This window comes from Taurulus bubalis, assembly GCF_910589615.1.
Source record: "Taurulus bubalis genome assembly, chromosome: 1".
Taxonomy (NCBI): Eukaryota; Metazoa; Chordata; class Actinopteri; order Perciformes; family Cottidae; genus Taurulus; species Taurulus bubalis.
In genome coordinates this window covers 13,608,091-13,629,934 of record NC_136589.1, presented here as the reverse complement: position 1 = coordinate 13,629,934, position 21,844 = coordinate 13,608,091, and the positions used below count along the sequence as shown (strand labels likewise).

At 42.6% G+C, this 21,844-nt stretch overlaps 1 protein-coding gene across 5 annotated transcripts in view; it reads left to right on the top strand.

Moving 5' to 3' along the window:
* Positions 1-21,844, top strand: part of syne1b (spectrin repeat containing, nuclear envelope 1b) — a gene marked incomplete at its 5' end in the record, with an annotated part of 79,928 nt that overhangs the window by 40,597 nt on the left and 17,487 nt on the right. For all 5 annotated transcript variants that reach the window (XM_079227912.1, XM_079227911.1, XM_079227909.1 and 2 more), the window contains 50 exons: positions 183-509; positions 616-768; positions 941-1,108; positions 1,232-1,408; positions 1,519-1,665; positions 1,747-1,876; positions 2,179-2,351; positions 2,648-2,913; positions 3,065-5,225; positions 5,480-5,817; positions 5,916-6,060; positions 6,164-6,382; positions 6,466-6,734; positions 6,967-7,132; positions 7,258-7,413; positions 7,556-7,708; positions 7,803-7,985; positions 8,123-8,260; positions 8,510-8,695; positions 8,866-8,988; positions 9,092-9,274; positions 9,553-9,696; positions 10,063-10,251; positions 10,544-10,684; positions 10,953-11,066; positions 11,158-11,319; positions 11,789-11,983; positions 12,122-12,298; positions 13,585-13,776; positions 14,328-14,459; positions 14,606-14,706; positions 14,832-14,985; positions 15,095-15,223; positions 15,337-15,492; positions 15,605-15,814; positions 16,056-16,157; positions 16,256-16,375; positions 16,470-16,670; positions 16,806-16,979; positions 17,402-17,533; positions 17,852-18,048; positions 18,242-18,374; positions 19,128-19,310; positions 19,466-19,615; positions 19,942-20,118; positions 20,227-20,382; positions 20,506-20,661; positions 20,809-20,979; positions 21,189-21,322; positions 21,404-21,608. In XM_079227912.1, the coding sequence (XP_079084038.1) occupies positions 183-509; positions 616-768; positions 941-1,108; positions 1,232-1,408; positions 1,519-1,665; positions 1,747-1,876; positions 2,179-2,351; positions 2,648-2,913; positions 3,065-5,225; positions 5,480-5,817; positions 5,916-6,060; positions 6,164-6,382; positions 6,466-6,734; positions 6,967-7,132; positions 7,258-7,413; positions 7,556-7,708; positions 7,803-7,985; positions 8,123-8,260; positions 8,510-8,695; positions 8,866-8,988; positions 9,092-9,274; positions 9,553-9,696; positions 10,063-10,251; positions 10,544-10,684; positions 10,953-11,066; positions 11,158-11,319; positions 11,789-11,983; positions 12,122-12,298; positions 13,585-13,776; positions 14,328-14,459; positions 14,606-14,706; positions 14,832-14,985; positions 15,095-15,223; positions 15,337-15,492; positions 15,605-15,814; positions 16,056-16,157; positions 16,256-16,375; positions 16,470-16,670; positions 16,806-16,979; positions 17,402-17,533; positions 17,852-18,048; positions 18,242-18,374; positions 19,128-19,310; positions 19,466-19,615; positions 19,942-20,118; positions 20,227-20,382; positions 20,506-20,661; positions 20,809-20,979; positions 21,189-21,322; positions 21,404-21,608 (10,548 nt within the window). The remainder of the gene's footprint in view (positions 1-182; positions 510-615; positions 769-940; positions 1,109-1,231; positions 1,409-1,518; positions 1,666-1,746; positions 1,877-2,178; positions 2,352-2,647; positions 2,914-3,064; positions 5,226-5,479; positions 5,818-5,915; positions 6,061-6,163; positions 6,383-6,465; positions 6,735-6,966; positions 7,133-7,257; positions 7,414-7,555; positions 7,709-7,802; positions 7,986-8,122; positions 8,261-8,509; positions 8,696-8,865; positions 8,989-9,091; positions 9,275-9,552; positions 9,697-10,062; positions 10,252-10,543; positions 10,685-10,952; positions 11,067-11,157; positions 11,320-11,788; positions 11,984-12,121; positions 12,299-13,584; positions 13,777-14,327; positions 14,460-14,605; positions 14,707-14,831; positions 14,986-15,094; positions 15,224-15,336; positions 15,493-15,604; positions 15,815-16,055; positions 16,158-16,255; positions 16,376-16,469; positions 16,671-16,805; positions 16,980-17,401; positions 17,534-17,851; positions 18,049-18,241; positions 18,375-19,127; positions 19,311-19,465; positions 19,616-19,941; positions 20,119-20,226; positions 20,383-20,505; positions 20,662-20,808; positions 20,980-21,188; positions 21,323-21,403; positions 21,609-21,844) is intronic.

Sequence of the window (21,844 nt, the reverse complement as noted above, 5' to 3'; positions counted from 1 at the left end):
TTCTGTACATGATTGACTGCTTTGTAAAGACCATTTACAGCATTTCAACGTGAATACACAAGTGCACGTAACTACAAACTATTGCTGAGCTTTATATATATTATCAGTTTAAATGCCTTTAAAGTGCACTAATAAAAGTTGCAGACTCAAAAATGAATAACACCATCCCATGTACCTTTCAGGCTCTCCAGGCAGACATGGAGCAGGGTCACTCTTACCTGAAGACAATGAGGGAGAAGACAGAGAGAGCCATGGCATTCTTAGAGGAGCCTGAAGAGGAGCAGCTGAAGGAGGAAGTGGACAGCCGCCTCTTCCAACTAAAGATGTTGATGGAAGCTCTGCGAACAGAGCATAGCTCCCTCGAGAAATGTATCTCCCTCTCAAAAGACTTTATGGATAAATACAAGTCCCAGGCCCAGTGGGTGATGGAGACCAAGAACCTTTTAGCGTCGAGTGTGGAGCCTAAAGCTGAACTCTACCAGAAGAAGGCTCAGCTAGCAAAGTACAAGGTAACTTGAGACACTCGCTATTCTTTTTATTATTATTGAGGAAATATAGTTCAAATAAACGGAATTCCTTTATCGGCAATATTTTGCTCTTTTTTCATTAATGCAGACCATCCAGCAGACAGTGCAGTCTCATGAATCAGCAGTGAAATCTGTCTTTGAGAAAGGCGAAGCCCTGCTCGACACAGTCCATGACCCCACTATAAGTGACAACATGAAAAAGCTGCAGGCTGACTACCAAGATCTCTGCATAGCAGCTAAGGTATGGACAATATACGTTGGATGGTGTCTCACATGAGAATCTGAAAGTCCAGAATACACAGATTTTATTTGGTAATGTGTTTTCATCTGTGTTATAACAAACACACTAAATTAATGATTGCATGTCATACAGCAACATAAATGTCTGAGATTAGCTGTGTGTTGTATTTTAGACACAGGTTCAAAACCTTGTGGAGTGGGTGAAGGAGCACGAGGATTACAACAGTGAATTGCAAGAGGTTGAGAAGTGGCTCTTACAGATGTCCAGTAGACTGGTTACCTCAGACTCCATGCAAACCAGCGGTATGGAGATGGCAACTCAGCAACTTGCCCGACACAAGGTGACCTTTACCATACTATCCTACAAAAAAACTATTACATGACTTCAAATACTTTGTGGTTAACAATTTCATGGATTACTTCTGGTGATCTTTGTTTTGAAACACCTGACTGTTCTTTTTCAGGCAATAATGGAGGAGATTGCCAGTTTTGAGGAGCGTCTCACCAGCTTGACGCAGAAAGGAGAAGGTCTCATAGCCAGCTGCACAGACCAAGTTCAAGCTAAGATCAGTCAACAAGTCCAGGCTCACCAACAGGGAACCAGAGATAGCTACACTGCCATTTGCAGCACTGCCCAGCGTGTGAGTAATACAACATAGATATTTTATCTTCTTGCTTTTTCTAAAAAGGAAACCTCTCCATTTGATAATTTCTAGAAAAATAAAACATAAGGTCTTACCTTGTTTAACAGGTGTACCAGAGTCTGGACCGGGAGCTGCAGAAACATGTAAACCACCAGGACACTCTCCAGCAAAGTCAGGCCTGGCTCTTCACAGTGCAGGAGGAGCTTCAGCTCAATGATCAGGGACCATCGGGTCTGCAGGAAGCACTAAAGCAGGTGCAATGTTGCCCACTCTTGGAAAGCAATAAAAAAAGTTGTTTAATGATTTATCTTAATTAATTGTTTTTGCACACACAGGTGAAGCACTACAGGGCCCTCCAGGAGCAGGCCAGCACTTACCTGGACCTAGTGTGCTCTGTGTGTGACCTGTCTGATGATGCAGTGAGAGTAACCGCTGCGCAGGTCCAGCAAGTCAAACTCACGGTCAGTAATTGTTACTTCCTTATCCATAGTGGATCATATTAATGAAAAAACACACACAAAATGTAAAAGCTGTATTCTGGCACCCAGTCCAAATGAGTGCTGGATTTAAGACATACTATAGCGAGTACATATTACCCTTCAAATATTCATTCATCAGTCAGTAATAAACAAGCAGCGTGACATGCAGTGATTGTAACTGTTCGGTGTATGTGAATATATGTGAAAATATAACATGTTTTCCATTATATCCAGGATAATTCTGCCAATATTGACTGTGGGAAGGTCCAAATATGTTTTTGCAGATAGAGGAAAGGATGTCCAGTGCACAGGAACTCTCAGAGGGCTGGCGAGAGATCAAGGAACAGAAGCAAGATTTGAGCAGCCTGTTTCAGGACATGGAGCAGCAAATCCTCAGCCTCATCAGAAGACCTGCTGAGTTGGAGACCAAGATAGCTCAAAACATGCTGTCTCAAGCCAAGGTAGGAAACACTATCAGAGTGGCTGATCCTTTGACAAGGCACACACAGGGGAACTCTTTCCTAATCATGAATGCTTATATATTCATGCTTATATAAATAAAGATATACTGCATGTCTACATGTGTTTTTTTTTCCTCAGCTATACAGTCCAGTGATTCTAAATATGAATATGGTGGTATTTTGTTATTATTATCTAATATAACATTTTGGCTTGGATTGCATAGGGATTATAGAGAAATATTCTTGCTCTTTGGATGTATTTGGCGTAACATTCCAGTATATTGTCTGTCACACAGGAATGCAGCCAGCAACTGCAGTTTAAACAGAGTATTCTGACCAGGATGACAGAGACTGTAAGCAAATTGACTGGTGGCCAGGACTCTCCAGAACATGCAGAGCTTGACCGTCTGGGCCATTCCTGGCTTGAGCTCTGTCACCAGGCCAACAAGCTGCAGATCCAGAGAGAGGAGGACCTGCAGAGGTCTAAAGAATACCACGAATGTATCACTGCAGTGGAGGCGCTGTTTGAACAGGTTTCCAAAGAGTGGGACAATCTGGCCAGGTGTGTTTGTACATCAAGTTCACATAAAAATGAGTCATCAAACACTGCTGTGGTCTGATTCTAATATTCTCCTGATAGGACCAAAGCCAATACGTTTTGATTTAGGCTTCAAGAAAATGTCAATTATTTTGTTCTCTTTTTTGTCTAACAGAACGGATGCAGAAAGTTCATCTCAGCATTTGGAGGCATTGAGGAAGCTTGCAGTAACTCTGGAAGAACAAAAAGGCACTCTTGAGGACCTTAAGGAACAGAAACAAAAAGTCATCCAACATCTAAACTTGGATGACAAGGAGCTGGTAAAAGAGCAGATCAGTCACTTTGAGCAGCGATGGTCTCAGATGCAAAACCTAATCGAGAGGAAAATCCAGGACTCAGTGGTGACCCTGGAAGATATGGGCCAAGTGGAGGCCCGTCTGAGAGAGGCCCGGGACTGGGCCGAAGAGCAGCAGCCTGCCTTGTCTGAGGCCATGAAAATGAGTCCTCCTCCTGAGCTGGCTCAGAGCTTCCTGTTTGACCACCTGAGCATCTGCAGTGAGTTGGAAGCCAAGCAGCTCCTGCTGGCACAGGCCATGGCCGATGCTGACAGGGTGCTGGCCCGGCTGGGCCTCAGTGAACGGCAACGTCTCCAACAGCTTATTGTCGACACTCAACATGAGGTGGAATCTCTGAGTGTGAAGGTTGTGCAGCGCAGAAAACATCTCAGCAAGGCCTTCACAGAGAGAACACAGTTCCTGATGGCTGTGAGCCAGTCCATTTCCTGGGTCCAGCAGAATGAGAAGAAGGCTCAGGCTGAGGAGTACATTGCTTTGTTACCTGATGACCTGGCCAAGCAGGTCAGAACATGTAGGAACATCCAAAGCAGCCTAAAAGCCTATCAGAGCGAGCTGACTTCCTTGTGGTCTCAGGGGAGGGACCTGATGAGGGATGCCAGCGAGGAAGAGAGGAATGAGATTCTTACAAAGCTGCAGGAGTTACAAAACATCTTTGACAAAACATTACATAGATGTGGCCAGAAACTTCAGGAGCTTGAAAAAGTACTTGTTTCCAGAAAGTATTTCAAGACTGACTTGGAGAAAATAAGCCTGTGGATAAAACAAGCTGATATAGTCACCTTCCCGGAGATCAATCTGATGGTTGGAGATGCTGAATTGGAAGTGCAGCTCCTGAAGTATCAACACATAGTCGAGCAAGCAATTGATTATGAGAATCTTCTCCTAATTGTACAACGAGCTGGTCAGGAAATATTGCCCAGTTTGAATGAAGTAGACCACTGCTATTTGGATGAAAAACTCAACACGCTCCCCCAGCAATATAATAGCATATTAGCACTAGCCAAAGAAAAACAGGAGAAAATTCAGCAGGCCATTCTCACGAGGAACGAGTACACCTCTTTCATCGATGTTACTCATAAAGCCCTGAAGGAGCTTGAGGAACAGTTCAATCATCTCGGCACACAGCCTGTAGGGCTGCAAACAGAAGAGGTTGTCAGTTTGAAGAGTGATTACAAAATGATCCAGGCAGATCTGAGCAACCTCGGTCTAGCTGTGAGTGAACTGAATCAGAAGAAAGAGGGATTTCGTAGCACTGGCCAACCATGGCGCCCAGATGAAATGACCCAGCTTGTGAGCCTGTACAACGGCCTAAAGAGGTTGGTTGAACAGAAAGTAGAGCATCTGGATGAAACCTTGGAGTCATTTGAGGACCACAAGGCAATGGCTATGCAGGTTGACTCTGAGTTAAAGGCCACAAAAGAGCAGCTGGTAAAAGTTAACGCTGAGACGCAGTCAGCTGAGGAGAGGCTGAAGAACTACCACACTCTAGCAGGGAGCCTCCAGAGTGCCAACTCTCACTTGTCAAGGCTCATGGAGCAGATGGACACGCTTGCACCCCGTGTGGAGCAAGCAGCCCAAGATGCCTCCAAGGAGCAAGTGGTTCTGTGGCAAGACGAGCTGCGATCTTTGCAGGCTGCCGTCGGGGACCTGATTGAAGAGTGTGAGAACAGGTTTGTCCAGAGTAAAGACTTTGAGACAGAGATGAAAAGGACCCTGGACTGGCTGCAGCAGGTCAGGGATGACCTGGGCTGCGCTGTAATTGTTGATGTGAGGGTGGAGAAGGTGCAGGAGGAGATCAGAAAGCAGCAAATCATGCAGGAGGAAGTACAGTCAAGACTGAGGATAGTGGCTGCTCTTAGTAGCAGAGAGAAACAGCAGTTTGTCACCGCAAATGAGCTTGTCCCAGCCCACGTAGATATAAGCCTGGAAGAAATGGCAAAGCTGCAGGCAGACGTTCAGAAAGCACTGAGCTCCAAACAGGTGGGACAATATTACACTCAAACATGTTCATAATTCTACTGAAATGCTTTTTTCCTGTTTTGTATAGTTATCTTATTGCCTATATACAGTGTTTGCTTTGTCATTTGAGTAGACACTTTCATGGTAGAAACTATTTATTTTTTGTTTAGTTTTATTACACAGATATATGTAAATGTTCAGTACAAAAAAGGGTAATTATAGAAACAATAATGGTACAACAACTGAAATATATATTACATTTCTTTTGTGTAAAGATTACTCTGGAGGAAGCCCTGGGGTTGTGCCAGAAGTACCACTTCAGGATGCAGTCAGCCTGTGAATGGCTGGAGGATGCCGTGTCCTTCCTGCAGCAGGCTAGCCTTGGTGTGGACGTGGAAAACTATGAGGAGTGTCTCCGACAGCAAGAGGACATCATGGAGACAGAGCAGGAGTTCCTCATCCACTTGGAGGAGCTGCAGGCCCTGCTGCCTCAGCTGGAGAACTTGGTCAACCCCAAAGCTAAAGATCAGCTCCGTGTGAGCGTGGATTCAGCCGAGCAGAGAGGCGTGGAGGTCCGAGATCAGCTCCAGTGTCACCAGGATGTCCTTCAAAGGTAGTGAGATCAAAAGAGTGACGATGCACGTGTAATATACCGTGACGATACTGACATTCTTTTAATAATTTTATATTATTACATTTTGTTTTTCTCAGCTGTGTGGCTCAGTGGAAGTCTTACCAGGAGTCAAGGCAGACTGTCATTGAGCTCATGAATGAGGCTGAAAAAAAGCTGACTGAATTCTCCACTGCAAAGGCAGCCACAAGTCGAGAGGCTGAAGATAAGCTTTGCAGTCATCGGGTAAGAGAGGCCAAAATTAAAATACATTTTCCATTTAAAAAAATGGGTGGGGCTTCTATGAATGCTTTGCACTTACTTTATTAATTGTCTCTTACTTTTTCAGTCCCTTGTCTCACTGGTGAATGGCTTCCAAGAGAAGCTGAGTGGTTTAGAGGAGCAAGCTGCCCAGCTGGAGCTGGTGGGGAGTGATGCCAGCAAGGCCACCATCAGTCGCTCTATGACCACTGTGTGGCAGCGCTGGACACGACTACGCAGCGTGGCACGGGGGCGAGAGCGAGTACTCGAGGACACAGCACAGGATTGGAGGACTTTTAGAGAGAAGGTACAAAGACAGGCGATGACAGACGATAATTAAATGATCATTTTCTTTCCAGAAGCTGAACTTACATAATCATTAATTTACAGATGGTGAAGGTGAGAGCGGTCTCTGATGAGCTCCAAAGTCGTTTCCCTGACAGTGCCGTGGAGAAGGCTTCCAAAGCCACCCTGCAGTCTCTGTTGGACCAGCATGACTTGCTGAGCCAAGACTTGGAGAGAGAGCTCTCCTCCCTCACACTGCTGCGCCAGTACGCTCTCAGCCTGCTGCATGATGTGGAAGTGCCTTCACCAACAACTGAACAGGATGAGCGGCCCAGCCTGAAGGAGATCAGAGCTGTTCAAGACCAAATGGAAAGGTAGATATGAGATAAACATGCAAGGTTGTTCCATTTAACAAGAGCTTGTGTATTAAGATAACATCTAAGTAGTGGTATTGCTTCAATAGACATGTTTTAGATAGAAACATGATTAGATTAGATTGATTCAAACAAAAACTAAATTGTCATATAAATTGTCATTACTTTGATTGAAAACATTCTCAACTATTCATTCAGAATTTTAGTAGAGTCATTTTTTCTTTGCCTTCAGCCTCCTGACACAATCCAGGACCAAGCGGGCTCAAACAGCTCAGGAACTGAGGGACAGAGAGGAAGTGGAGAAGGAACTTAGCGTCGTAAAAGCCTGGATCCAGGAAACCAGGGAGCTTCTTCTCAATCCCACACCAGATATTGATTCTCTGCTGCAGGAGCTTGAGGTATATCTCATATCTAGAAACATGAATATCAACTTTTAGATATTCCAGTCATTCTCTAAACATTTTTATTTGACTAATATTATTTCTGAGAAAGGTTACATGGGTCCTCCATTTGTTGTTTTTAGATTGTCCATGGAGAAGTGATTAATTATCGTCAGAATGTGGATAAACTAGCAGAGCAGCAACAAAGCAAGTATCTGGACCTCTACACCATATTGCCCTCTGAAATCTCCATGCAGCTGGCTGAGGTCTCACTTGCATTGGGTGCCATTGAGGATCAGGTACAGTATAATTGAATAAGCTTTCAATGCAAACAAGATCATAATGGCCCTCTTTATGTTTTGTATCATCTTAATTCAATTTCACAAGGGAATACGAACAATATGTTTGTAGTTATGTGGCAATTGTTGACATTTGTTCTAGGTTCTTTCGAAAGAGAGAGAAATTCAGAAAACCCGAGAAATAAAAGAGGACTTCAGCTCTAGAATCCATAACATCTCTGAGAAACTCAAGGCAGTCTCAGCTAAATTCAAGGAGAAATCTCCTGACGTGGATCATGCCAAAGAAGAGGTCAAGGTGGGGTAGCTTGCTTTTGCTTGAACCTACTGTGAATGTGTAGTTGATTCAATTAGCTTAGAGATTCTGATATTTTCTGTTTACATTTCTTCAGAGCCTGGCTGAGGACCTGGACAGTTGCGGTCGCACCCTCTCAGATATGGATGCTGCTGTACAAGAGTTTGGACGCAGAAACCCCCTGCTGGCCAAACAGCTTAGTGATACCATCAGCAAGCTATCAGAGATGCATCACCACACAACACGACTAGCAGACTGTAGGAACAATTGGCTCAAAAAGGTTTGCGTTTACGGGTCTCCTATACAAATGCAAATGTTATTTTATGCTGCAACATTCAGAAAAGGTTACACAGATATACAGGTAAGCATTCTTATGTGTTGTGCTTTAATGGTCTCTCTCTTTTCTTGGCTGCCCAGGCTGTCTGCTATTTAGATGAGTATAATGAGATGCTGGAGTTCATTGTGAGGTGGTCAGAGAAAGCCAAAAACCTGGTGAGGGCAAACATCATCTGGAACTCCTCTGTTCATCTGCAGGAGCAGATACGAATGTATCAGGTGAGTTGGGGTCCAGACAGGCATCCCCATGGGTTCTATTGTGATATACAAATACAGCATTTCGGCTTCTTTTTAAGAATTGTTAATGGGCTCTTATTATATAGAAATATAAGTACATTGATGGACATGGGTTGAGCTGGATTTTTACCAATGCACATGCAGGGAATAAGTCACCTCTTCCCACCAGGAGACCATACCACACATGCCTTTCATGTCTTTTATTCACTGCCGTGTTGCACTGTTCTTTAGGCTGTCCTTAGAGAGTCTCGGGAGCTCCATGGAGACCTGGAATCAATGGCAGAGAAAGTGGATCTTCTGTCTGAGGTGCTGCAGGTCGAGTCAATGAGCCGGCAGGTTTGTGAACTTAGTCGACACACTGAGGAGCTTCAGCAGTGCATCAAGACACGACTGCAGAGCTTGGAGGATGCAGATAAGGTACAGAGAAAAAAAAAGACTTATTATCTATTACTTGTTTGTGACATTTACAAATATCCTTCTCTTCATATTTTTATTATAATTTCCCTTAAAGAGTTTTAGTACTAGTATCTCATACCTTACAGTGATAAATATACTGTATAATTGACTCATGTAATATATGTCCTCAGAGTATGGAAGCCCTGGAGTATGAAGTTAAGGCCCTACATGTTGCTCTGGAGCAGGTCCAAGCCACACTGACCTCACCAGAGTTGGCACGCCAGAGCCTCAAAGAACAGCTGGCTCAGAGACAGGTAACCACACCACAATAAAATAATCCATAATATGGCATTGCATTTGTCAGAAAGCACCTTGGATGCTTACCTTGCGCATTGTAAACTTTCCCTGTTTCTGCAGCGTCTGTTGGCAGATATGGAGAGCTTCAAGCAGCAGGTGCAGGCAGTGCAGTTGTGTCAGAGTGCTCTGCGGGTCCCAGAGGAGGTGATGCCCAACCTTGCCATCTGTCGCACAGCGCTGTGTCTGCAGCAAGAGGCCAGTCAGTTGCAGCACGTGGCCATTCAGCAATGCAACATCCTACAGGTACAGTAGGGGACACTATTGCTGCGGCACAGTAACGCCATATTGTCCTGCCTTCTCACATAATGCAAGGCATCTGTAGAAAGGCACAGCTCGCAACTTGTGTCACAATGATGCCAAGTGAAAAGCTTTAAGACGATTAAAGAAAATGTTACTTGAACTGAAGATGTCATATGGTTCTCTGCATATTTTAAGAAGTGTAGTCTTTTTAAATTCTGCACCAAAAAAAATGGAGGTTGAACCTGTTTAATCTGAAAGTAACAATGTCATTCTCGATCCAGGAGGCAGTGGTGCAGTACGAGCAATACGAACAGGAAGTGAGAGACCTACAGGGGCTGATAGAGGAAGCACACCGTGTCATTCAGGACCGACCGATCCCCACAAACAACATCCAGGAGCTTCAGGCCCAGATCCTTCACCATGAAGTACAATCCATGAATTCACATATTTGACTCACCTTTTCTGAACAGCAAGGAAGGAATTCAAGAGAAGTAGCCCAGAATGGGTCATCAGTGCAATACAGGCATAACAAATAATGTGTGACATGCTTGCATGTGTTCATAAGTTTAGAAATCCACATTATGTGAATTGAACACCGCAAGGGTTAGGCATCAAAACAAAGTCCCTTTTGCCAAGTATCAGCTGATCCAATGTGCTGTACCATCTGCATTTATTATTATTACTTATTCAATGCAATCCTCATATCTACTTATGATACTCTCTGCACTATGGTGTTAAGTGAAATGTTCTCATTGCTGCATTATAAGTTGCACATTTTTATTTTTGAATAGGAACTGGCCCAGAAGATCAAAGGTTACCAAGAGCAGATCGCCTCCCTGAACTCAAAATGCAAGATGCTGGCAGTGAAGGCCAAGCATGCCACCATGCTGCTGACAGTGAGTGATGTGGAGGGACTGCCTGAGGGGCTGCAAGAGATGGATGAGAAGAAATCCAACAAATCTTCAGCACAAGCCTTTATGGTAAAATAACACAATATACCACATAACAAAGGGGTGCTCACTGTTTGCTGGCATTGCCTACTCCATAATAAACTCATTCTGCTATTTCTGACTCAAGCTTAAATAGTTCTGAAGAGTTTCATTCCTTTAATTTTACTAAAGAAACCCTTTGCCTGCTTTTATTATAACATATGTGTTTTTAAAAGGTGCATTGAGCCACTTTTAACAAAAAAACACATAGCATATTATTAATCTTTCCCAATCCATCTGGCATGTCTGCTCTTCTGTTGATGTTTCTTGCATGGCGTGTCAGATGACGGCTGGCCGCTGTCACACCCTCCTGTCTCCTGTAACTGAGGAGTCTGGGGAGGAGGGCACTAACAGCGAGGTCTCTTCTCCTCCTATCTGTCGCTCTCCTTCTCCCATCGCTTACACTGAAGCCAATATAACCAAGGTATCTGCCTCCCCTCTTCCTCTTGATCCCTCTTTTTCAGCCATTCTGGTCTTTCAGCACATTTTTACATACTCCATTAATAAATGCAATTAATAAAAGAAGAAGGCAAAAACAATCCAAGGGAGTTTTAATCCATATTTATTCTCTGCCTCCACCCGCAAGCTCATCATTACAAGGAATTAGTGGTATTATAAGTATAAGTATTTCTAACTGCCATCTGTTTCACAACTAATTTCTCTTAACTGCCACTGTTTGAATGTTTTTTTAGATGGGTAGAGGAACACTCACAAGAGCTCCAATCCAAGAATTATATGACCCGGCATTTGAATCCGTGGCCAACTTGGATGACTTACAGCGCTCATGGGAGACTTTAAAGAATGTGGTATGTGTATAACAAGAAGTCAGCTTGGTAGTTTCTTGAATCTCTGTGACAGGATAAGCACTTTTAAATTGTCCACTTGGTCTTACAACAGATCAGCGAGAAGCAGAGGTCTCTGTATGAAGCTCTGGAAAAGCAACAGCATTACCAGGGTTCACTCCAGTCAATCTCCTCTAAAATGGAAGCTCTGGAGGCCAAACTGAGTGAGCCTCTTGAGGCAGACAGAAGTCCAGATAGCCACATCAAGACACATAAGGTGGGTCCTTACAGTATATTCAAGGTTTGATGAAAAGAGAGCTTTTGCATTGACAGGGTAAGGAGAAGTCAGACTTTTTAAATTACCGTATGTAAGAACTCATGGTAATGCAAAATCTACTTGTTGAACTATGTTGAAGAAAATTATATTTTGCTAATGATACAGAAAATATATTTTGGGCCACTCTTTGGGTCACCCTGTTTTGGATTTTTAATATTAGAGTTTACAGTAAAACTTTATTTATCACTGTTTCACAACTAATGTAGTTTCTTGAAGCTAGCTGAATGGAAAAGGGAACTACTGCTCTGTCTCTAATATCCATATTTGGAATTTGTGAAATCTAATGTATTGCATTCAGTCACAGTATATATATGCCTAAAAAATAACTCTTCCATTTGACCAACATATAAATGAAAATGTCAATACATATGCAGAATGCTAACACCTATAACAATGTTGTTCCCTACAGGGTCTGATAAAAGAGATCCAGAGCGCCCAGGAGGAAATAGACAGGCTGCAGACAAGCTTCACAGAGGATCTGGCCTCTGATGGTGTGGACTCAGATGTGGCCGACCAGCTGGCCATGCACTCCTCCCTGGCTGTGTTAGCTGAGAGGATGGCCACTATCCACATGAAGGCCTCAGGGAAACAGCAGATATTGGAGGTATGTATTATGAAATAACGTTACTACTACAGTTATAGTAGCTAATAGTTGGGCTTTATTGATTCATTAATTTTTGTTTCTCTACTACTGAATTAATAGACTAATGTGATGAGTGAAATGTGATGTGCTCTGCTCCAGGAACGCATTAGTGACCGTCTGGAGGGTCAGCAGCAGGAACAGGCCATACAGCTCTATCACACCCAGGCAGACAACCTGGACCTGTGGTTGACCAGAATGCGCAGTGCTGTAACCTTCATCCTTGAACCTAAACCTCTAGAGGAGACAGATATGGAGGATCAGCTTTCTGAATGTCAGGTAAGAGCCCCCCTGCTGGTCATTCAGAGCAATGGATGCAAACAACATATTTGAATTTATATATATATATATATATATATATATATATATATATACGTATATATATATATATATATATATATATATATACACGTGTGTATATATATATATATATATATATATATATATGTATATATATATATATATATACGTATATATATATATATGTATATATATATATACGTATATGTATATATACTTATATATACATATACGTATATATATATATATATATATATATATATATACGTATATGTATATATATATATACATATATATATATATATGTACGTATTTATATATAAATTAATTTATGAATATGAATATGAGATTGCTTAATAACATATATGGCATAGCAAATTGTCAGGGATGGCAATACCGTGCTGGAATACTTTTGGAGGACTTTTTTGTAGATGTTCAGCCATTGTTTCTGGTCAGCACACTAATACAAATTTATCAGTGGATTAATTACACCTGTCTTATACTTCCATATTTAGTTTCCTTCATCACAAATGAATAATCCCAGTGGGACAGAAACCTGTCAGTGGGTAAACAAGAGCATTAGAGGAGTTAAAGGGTCATTCAGATGGCTGGGCTCCTAAGCGACTCTAGGACTAGTCTTAAGAAGATTATGCAGATGTCTCTGTTTGACTGGGGCCTGTTAGCAGCATAGGGCGGAGTAGTCAGAGGTTGTGGCTTTCAGGCGATTAATAGAGCCCACTTCTGGGATTGGTGTTGGCGATAGAGCTGCTAGAATATCCAAGTAGGTGAATCCTAGAGAATGGGAGGGTAAGGCGGGAGGCAGGGGGAGTTACTCTCTGCCTTAGAAAGACCTGCTGAAGCTATCGATAGCAGAGTAGTGGCAATGCTATTAGAATACAAATGTATCTTCAAACTTTGGTACAGCATTCACTGATTGCCGTCGTCAACCGCTCTGGACTTAGAATGATGATCTGTACACAAGAATTGCTTTTGAATGTACGTGTGCGCATGTACGCTGTAGAGCATGGAGCGTGAAGGATTAGTGGTAATATGTTGCACAGGAGGCAAGGCCGAGGAGTTGGGCCAAGGATGAGGGCAGAGAGAGAGCTCTCACTGTTCTGTGGCTGAGGAAAGCTGCTGGTGTAGGGGGTTCAGCCAGACCCTGACCCCCTGTTTGCTTGGAAGGTCTGCTGTGTAGAGAGAGGAGCTGCAGTAGGTACTCAGACACCATGTTTGAGCTGGCCTCTCTCCTCCTGCTGCTGCAGAACATGCTGCTGGAGATTGAAGAGAAGGTGCTGGCCCTGTCGGAGCTGTCCATGCACAGTGAGAACCTGCTGCTGGAAGGCCGGACAGAGACCAGAGAGGACGCTGAACGGTTGGCTGGGAAGTTACGCATGTTGAAGGGCAGCCTGTTGGAGCTGCAGAGAATGCTACAAGACAAGCTGATTAACATCCAGGTGAGGTGGCTGCATGCCTTCAGGGCTGACTAATGTGTGTGTAGGTGATACCAAACTTTTCTCAATAGTCCCTTTTCACAATAGCCATTTTTACATGCTACTAATTAGTTATGGTCCTTTTCAATTTAGTGTGTCAAAGTCATTCCAGTTAGCCAGCCTGCACAATATCAGAGCCCTCCACCTCAGTGGAGCAGGGTCATAAGTTGTGTAATTAATTACACCGTTGTTTTCCCTATACCATATGATATGAAGCTCAGTCCCCACTGGGGGTACCTTGTTTACAATGTAAAAACATTTTCTAAAATCAGATGTGAGTTTTTCTTTCTAACTGCACCATAACGAATATTTTACTTGCACCACCATATTTATTAGCTAATAAAGACCAGCTAATATTGAATATTTGTCTTGCTAAATCACCTCCTTTTCTTTAGGATTTCTTCACACCCACTGAAAAATTTGCAAAACTTTTGAATCAAAAATGAATTTAGGTGTTTGATAGTCGTGCTTCCTTGCTCCTGTGTATTACTTAAATTCATTGTCTGGTTCTACAGGGCTCTCTGCAGGAGCAGGAGGACAGTGAATCAGACTCCAGCCTCTCTCAAAGTCCCAGTGTGCAGGACTGGCTGGTCCAAGCCCGGAACACACGTTCCCAACAACATCAGGACAGTCTGCAAAGACAGAGGGTACATTTTCAAATATTTTTTTCTTTCTTGTTTTAGTACTCAGTATGCATGGGCATGCAGTGTGCAGCGGCTGGCTAAAATGTAAATCTCCTTTCTCAAATGATTTCCAGTCCAATCTAAACTGTTTTACATGGTTGCTTTCTTAGGAACTGGAGGAGCAGCTTGCAGAACAGAAAAAGTTGCTTCAGTCAGTAGCCAGCAGAGGAGAGGAGATCCTCATCCAGCAGGCCTCGCCCAGCAGTGCCAGGTATTTCACATACAGGTGTAATGCAAATTGAAGAGATACAAGGTTATGTAAATGTTTGTAATGATTCCTGTGGCAGATTACAAATGGAACATAATGAATTCATGTTTTTGTCACCCACCGTGCAGTACATCAGAGCCATTTTCACCAGCAGCTATGGTTGAGAGGGAATCTCAGGCTGCGAGAGAGCAGATGAGGCAGAAATGGGAGAGTCTGAGACTAGAGCTCAAAACTAAGCTGCAGCTCCTGCAGAAAACCCTGGAGCAGGACCACAAACAGCCGGTACGAACCCTGTTGTGTTGTTATTGTTAGCATAAAGTAAAATTAAAGTGTAGTGTTCTTGTTATCAATTTTTTTGTTATCAAATTTTTTATTTTTTTTGTTGTTGCAGGTATACTCTAGAGCTTCTCGTGTGACCACGGCTGGATCTCTCTTTAAAGGAGAAACACGGGCTGACAAATCCTCCCTGAATACTCTGTATGATAGCTTCAGACACACAATGGAAGACATGACCACTCAGGTTTGACTATTTCTCTAACATTATTATACATTTGAATCCATTCTATTGCATCATTAATATATATAGTTCAACGTTTGTCAGTGGAAATTTGCAACACTCTTTTGTGTCCATAGTCCGGTGACGGTGAGGCACAGGTGGCGGAGATGGAACAGCAGCTCTATACAGCTGTGTCATCCACCTCCTCCTGGCTGGATGGTGTGGAGAACAACGTCTTCTCTGGCTCAGTGCTGCTGGCTGAAAAACCAGAGACCCAGCTGCAAAAGCAAGAGGTACACTCAGGCATGGTTGTGCTGCTTCTTTAATTATTGCATGTGTTTTTAAATAGAAAATCTGGTAGTACCCCCTAAATTTTCCGTTAACTGTTTCTGATATTTCCTTCAGACCTTAGAGAACGATGTGAGGCATGTCACAGAGGAGGTGAAGCTCAGCCAGGCTCTGCTAGCTGGGTCTTCAGGACTGAGACAAGAGGACCGATCGCTGCTCGAGGACAACCTTGACTGCCTGAAAGAAAGATTGGGAGCTCTAGGTTGCGCCTTGGGGCAACGCTGTGACCACATGAGGACCAGAGCACATGAGCTCACAGACTACCAGGTCTGTTGATATGTTGCAACTGACTTTCTGGTTTTATTTCCCTTGTTAAACCAAAAACATTGGCTAATATAGACACATTTGCAGAGCACTCAGGATTTCTTTCAATTTACAAATCACATTTTTAGTGAACGTAATAAAACCTGAAAATGTCTTTATAGCTATATATGTACAGTATTACAGTTATCATAACTCCATACACCTTCATATAAATGTTATATAAATTGTCTTTTGTCTAATACAGACTGAGTTGCAACTTCTTCAAACTGCTTTAATCGAGACGAAGTGCCAGATCCTGCAGGCTTTAGCCGGAGCCATGGATAGACCCGCCTCAAAACAACTGGAGGTAATGAAAGCTTTGACAGACATACAGTCACACACACCATGCTTGTCCCCATCAACTCTTAAAGTACAATACATCATTGTGAATGTCATTTTTCTCAGGTTATTGCCAGTGCTGAGGAGAGCCTGAAAGACTTTGAACACAGGATTACGGAGCTCAAAACCCGAGGAGCAGCATTACTGGCGGATCAGATATCAACAAACAAAATACTAAAACTACAGGTAATGTATATCACTGACAGCTCTCACTAAAAGTTGTTCAGTCTGAGAACCAGTCTAGCTTTTACTTATTTATATTCTGTGTGTGTGTTTTCAGGATTCCTATGAGGAGCTGGTGATGACGGTGGGTTCCCGGCGCAGTGGGCTGAACCAGAACATGGCGCTGAAGGAGCAGTACGAGCGTGCTCTACAGGACCTGACTGACCTCGTGGACACAGCTAAAGACAAGATGGCAGCCGATCAGAGGATCATTGCCAGTTCTGTGGAGGAAGTCCAGAATCACCTGGACAAACACAAGGTTTGGTCAACTTGGAGCTTTGTTAAGCTAGAAAGGCTTAATGAATATTCATAATCAACAGCTATTACCGGTAATGCTGGAGATACACTACTGCTCATTGATGCGTTTGTCTGTGTGTCTGATTGTGTTTTCTAGGAGTTCTTCCAGGGTCTGGAGTCCCATATGATTCTAACAGAAACGTTCTTCAGAAAAATCAATGTTCTGATGCTTCCCAAAGAGAGTCAGGCCCTGGAGGAGGCACTGGCTGAGGCTCAGAGCGTCCTCAAAGAGGCACACAGTAAAGGAGTGGAGCTGGAGTGTATCCTGGAGGTGAGAGAGAGAATACTATTTGGGTTAACCATTATTTTATTTTAAAGGCATACTGATAAAATCATAGTAAATCTGAAATTTGTAATCGAATTTGAGATTTTTGAAAATGTAAAATGTTTCTGGTGGACAAGATACGAAAATGACATTGGAACAAAGATGTTTAAGGCTAAATGGTGGGCACATTATTTAAATGTGCTGTTAATATATGTTTCTAACTTAAAAGGAATATAAATTCATGAATTTAGTTATGCTTGAAAACTAAAGCTTTTGAAGATTATTTTACACGCAATGTATTGGGAAGCTTTTTCTTTCCTCCATGATAGAGATAGCGCACAGCAGCTGCTTCAGTGTTATAGTGTCTTCAACTAAGGTTTACTTGTCAGCTTTTTCATATTCATAAATCCTCTGTAATCTTTTTTCAGACTTGGTGCCACTTGGTGCAGGATTACCAAAGTCTGAACCACCAACTGGCGGCAGTTGAAGGAAATATTCCTACTGTTGGCCTGGTGGAAGAGACTGAAGAAAGACTCATGGACAGAATCTCATTATATCAGGTACACAGTGACATCACTGCAGATTGTTGGATATGGCATAATGATCCTAAATAGCCTCCATAAGCCCCCTTGTTTTGTTACGCTACTTTCAATAAAGTAGGAATAACATAGTATTCTGGTAGGATTTGATCTGTGGCCTAAGAGGACCAAAGGGAATGGTTTTGATTTACTGAAAGAAGATTTGCTCTACTTTTATTGAATTCACTCACTTAGTCTCACTCACTTTCTCCATCCATACCTTCTCAGCTGGTGCAGCTTCAGCTACAATGTCACTTCTCTAAGATGCTGTTGTCTGCTCCTATTCCCTTCTATATAAAGGGTCTAAAGGGGAGACTGACAGAATACCAGCACAAGCTACACCAGGTACTGGATGAGGGCAAACATCTCTTGCTGTCAGTGTGCTGTCCCGCACTGGAGAACCAACTCGCGCTGCTGGGGGAACACTGGCTCAACAACACTAGCAAGGTCAACAAGGAACTGCAGCGCCTGGAGGCCATCCTAAAACACTGGACCAGGTCAGAAATACATTATAATCAGAGCTTATTTTTCAGCCATCCCAAATGGTATGCCATAGGGACACTGAATCTTTAAGTAGGGTCTATAAAAATGGGGAGCTTAGCAAAGCAAAGATGATGTCACCCACATGATTTCTGAACTCAGGATCATTGTATGACATTGTTCTATGATTTAATTGTGGTTTTCCTATAGGTATCAAAGGGAGTGTGCAGAGCTCAGCGAATGGCTGCAGTCTGCTCTGGAGCGTCTGGAGTTTTGGAATACACAGGCGGTGTTGGTCCCACAGGAGTTGGAAACTGTCAGAGACCACCTCTCTGCTTTCCTTGTGAGGCCACAGTTTTTATTTGTTTTCTTTTGCATTTTGTATCTGTTTTGATCTGGAGATTCAGGCTTTTAGCCACACTGCTACAACTAGTAGACATGTATGCAGAATTATACACAACCTTGTTGCTTTGTGCTCATGCACTTGCAAGACAGTAGTTTATATATACACTACAGTATACAATTAAAATGATATACTATGCTCTGTATTCTCACTTATAGCATATTCGTTGTATAAGAGCATACTTTTAACGTAAAATAATTGCATTTCTTTTTTTATGTATCATTAGTAGTATAAATTGTCATTTCTATAATTATAATAGTGTTAGTAGCAGTACTCAGATCTTTCACTTGTTTAAATGTAGTAATACCACATTGTAGGGTTGAAAGTCCTGCATTTAAAATCTTAAGCAAAAAAGTATTAGCCTCAAAATATACCAAAATGAAAAGTACTCATGATGCAGAATTCAGAATGATTTAAGATTTTTTTTTTTTTTTTACAATATTTGCCTTTGAGATGTAGTAGAGTAGAAGTATAAAGTAACAAAAATTTAAATATTCAAGTGAATTCCTCAATTTATACTTTTGTAAATGTACTAATTTCTCCACTGATCAGTAGTGGTACTTGTCATGGATACATTAGTAATAATAATCTTGCTGTGTCATCTACAAAAAGCTATACATGTATTTAATATCATCATAAAATAAACCTTTGATTGAATACTAGCTGTTGATTCTTGTCCCCTTTCTGTCTCAGGAGTTTTCAAAGGAAGTTGAAGGCAAGTCCAGCCTGAAGAGCTCAGTGGTATCTGAGGGCAACCAGCTGCTGCGCCTCAAGAAAGTGGACACGGTGGTGTTGCGGTCTGACCTGGCACGCATTGACACTCAGTGGACTGAGCTGCTCACACGCATCCCAGTGGTCCAGGAGAAGCTGCATCAGGTATCGTCACATGCGACTGAGCAGGCTTAGCTGCTCCGGAGCAAAGAGGATTACCGCTTTCTGCTGCTTCACTCCGATACAGAAGTTCTTAGCATGTGCATCTGTTCTTCCTGGATGTTTAAAATGCTCGTTCAATGGGTTTCATTTTTTCTCAGATCCAAATGGAGAAGTTGGCCTCCCGCCATGCCATTTCTGAGCTGTTTAACTGGATATCATTGATGGAGAATGTCATTGAGGAGAATGAAGAGAACCTTAAGAGTGCAGTGGGGTCAAATGTGATTCAGGACTATTTGCAAAAACATAAGGTAGTGGAGTTCATACTGATTTGTTTCGTTTTGATTGGACAATGCGTGCAAGCTACATCACTTTTTTGTATTTTATACATTTTTGAATATGAAAGTTTGTTTAGGGTTCACAAACTTTGAATTTTCGAAAGTAAGAGGACTATTAAAGAGGATGTGTGTATGTCCAAAATGTAGATGTTTAAACTTGTTCTTGATTGCCGCTCTGAGTATTTATTGTACTCACTCTTATTAACTGAATTATTAAGCATGATCTAATGCATGATTCTAGTTATGAATCTGGGGCAGCCATTTTAATTGTGATTATACTCTTGTTTCCTTCAATTCAGGGTTTCAGAGTAGATTTAAGCTGCAAGCAGCTGACTGTGGACTTTGTCAACCAGTCAGTGTTGCAGATCAGTGGTCAGGATGTGGAGAGTAAGCGCAGTGATAAGACAGACTTTGCTGAGCGACTGGGAGCCATGAACAGACGCTGGCAGGTCCTGCAGGGCCGCATCAATGAGAGGGTGAGGACATAGGCACTGATACTGGATAATGAAAGAGAACAGCCATCGTCATTAATTAATGCAACATCAGGATTTTACAGTTTAATAATTTGTATAAAATACTTGCAGATCCAGTTCCTTGAGAGCCTTTTAGAGATGTGGGTGGAGTATGAGAGCAGTGTTCAGGCCCTGAAGTCCTGGATGGCAACTCAGGAAGAAAGGTTAAAGAGGAAACACCGGATAGAGGATCTAACATCTGTGCAGAATGCTCTCAAAGACTGTGAGGTAGGCTTATCTTACTGTGCCAACACTGATTTATCAAAACATGTGAACACCCCTACATGCTCTTATTATCACATCCTTTTTGAGTCCATATTGTTTTGTCATGTGAAAATGATTAACTTTTAGGAAATGGAAGAGTTGGTGAAGGAAAAAGAGAGAGAACTAGAGAGAGTGGAGGAGCAGGGCTGCGCCCTTGTCCAGAACAAGACCGATGAGGCCTGTGCTATCGTCATGGAGACACTCCAGGGTGTCAATCACACCTGGGCTAACCTGGACCACTTGGTAATCTCCCCTGTTCTCTTTCTACTCTGTTTCCTATATGGTACATTGGTAACACCATCTATTCTGCTCTACTCTGCTCTTGCTGGTTCTGTCCGTTTGGGCCTAACACTTTACTGAATGTCACTGTTTTTATTTAATTTTTAACAGATAGGGCAACTCAAAATCTGCCTGAGTTCAGTGCTTGATCAGTGGAGTCTATACAAGCGGGCTTCAGAAGAGATCAATGGCTACCTGATGGAGGGAAGGTACTCTGTATCTCGTTTCCGCCTACTCACAGGATCCCTGGAGGCTGTTCAGCTGCAGGTGCAAAGTCTGCAGGTATGTTAGGATGAAGAGGTTTTTGATTTACTTTACCTGTCAGCTGGCCTGTTGTCACCCAGAGGAATTTGTTTACATTGATCTCGGAAATTTTGTTGAGATGAAGTTAACATTTAGATTACTCATCAAGGGAATGTTTCTGAATTAGGTCTCAAAAACGGTTGATTCTTGCTGGTGAATTAAGCTGTATTTTTCTGCTACCTGTGAAGGATTTACAAGAGGAACTGGAGAAACAGGAAAGCAGTCTAAGAAGGTTTGGTGCTGTGACCCACCAACTACTAAGGGAGTGTCACCCTTCAGTGTCGGATTCTCTCAACAACGCCCTTAAGGACGTCAATGCAAGGTGATCTTGAAGGAGAAAAAAAGTAAAATCGATCACTGATTGAGGTGCACTTACATTGATCCATGTCATATTTGCACCCAGATGGACTGGCTTACTGGACGAGATTACGGAGCGTTTGAGAAGCAGCAAAGCCCTGCTTCAGCTATGGCAGCGCTATAAAGAGCTTTACGAGCAGAGCTTCAGCAGCAGCCAGCTGCAGGAGGAAAAGGCAGACCAGCTCCTCAAGCTCGCCTGCAGCAAAGACATCGCTGACGAGGAAGTGTCCGACTGGATCCAAGAATGCAGCGTGAGTGAGGCCAAAGCTGTGCAACTGTTGACTCATTATCCAGCTAAACAACTGTTCAGTATTAGTCTATGTGTCTTATGACTTATTAAAACCCTTTAAGCACCCTGGAGCCACAAACAGCCCACATAATAATATTTTTTGGAAAGGGTAGGACCTAAAGAATCGGAATCTGCAACACAAATCACAATAGAACACAGCATTTGGGTGTTCAAAGGAGTTTCAGTCAAAACACTGTG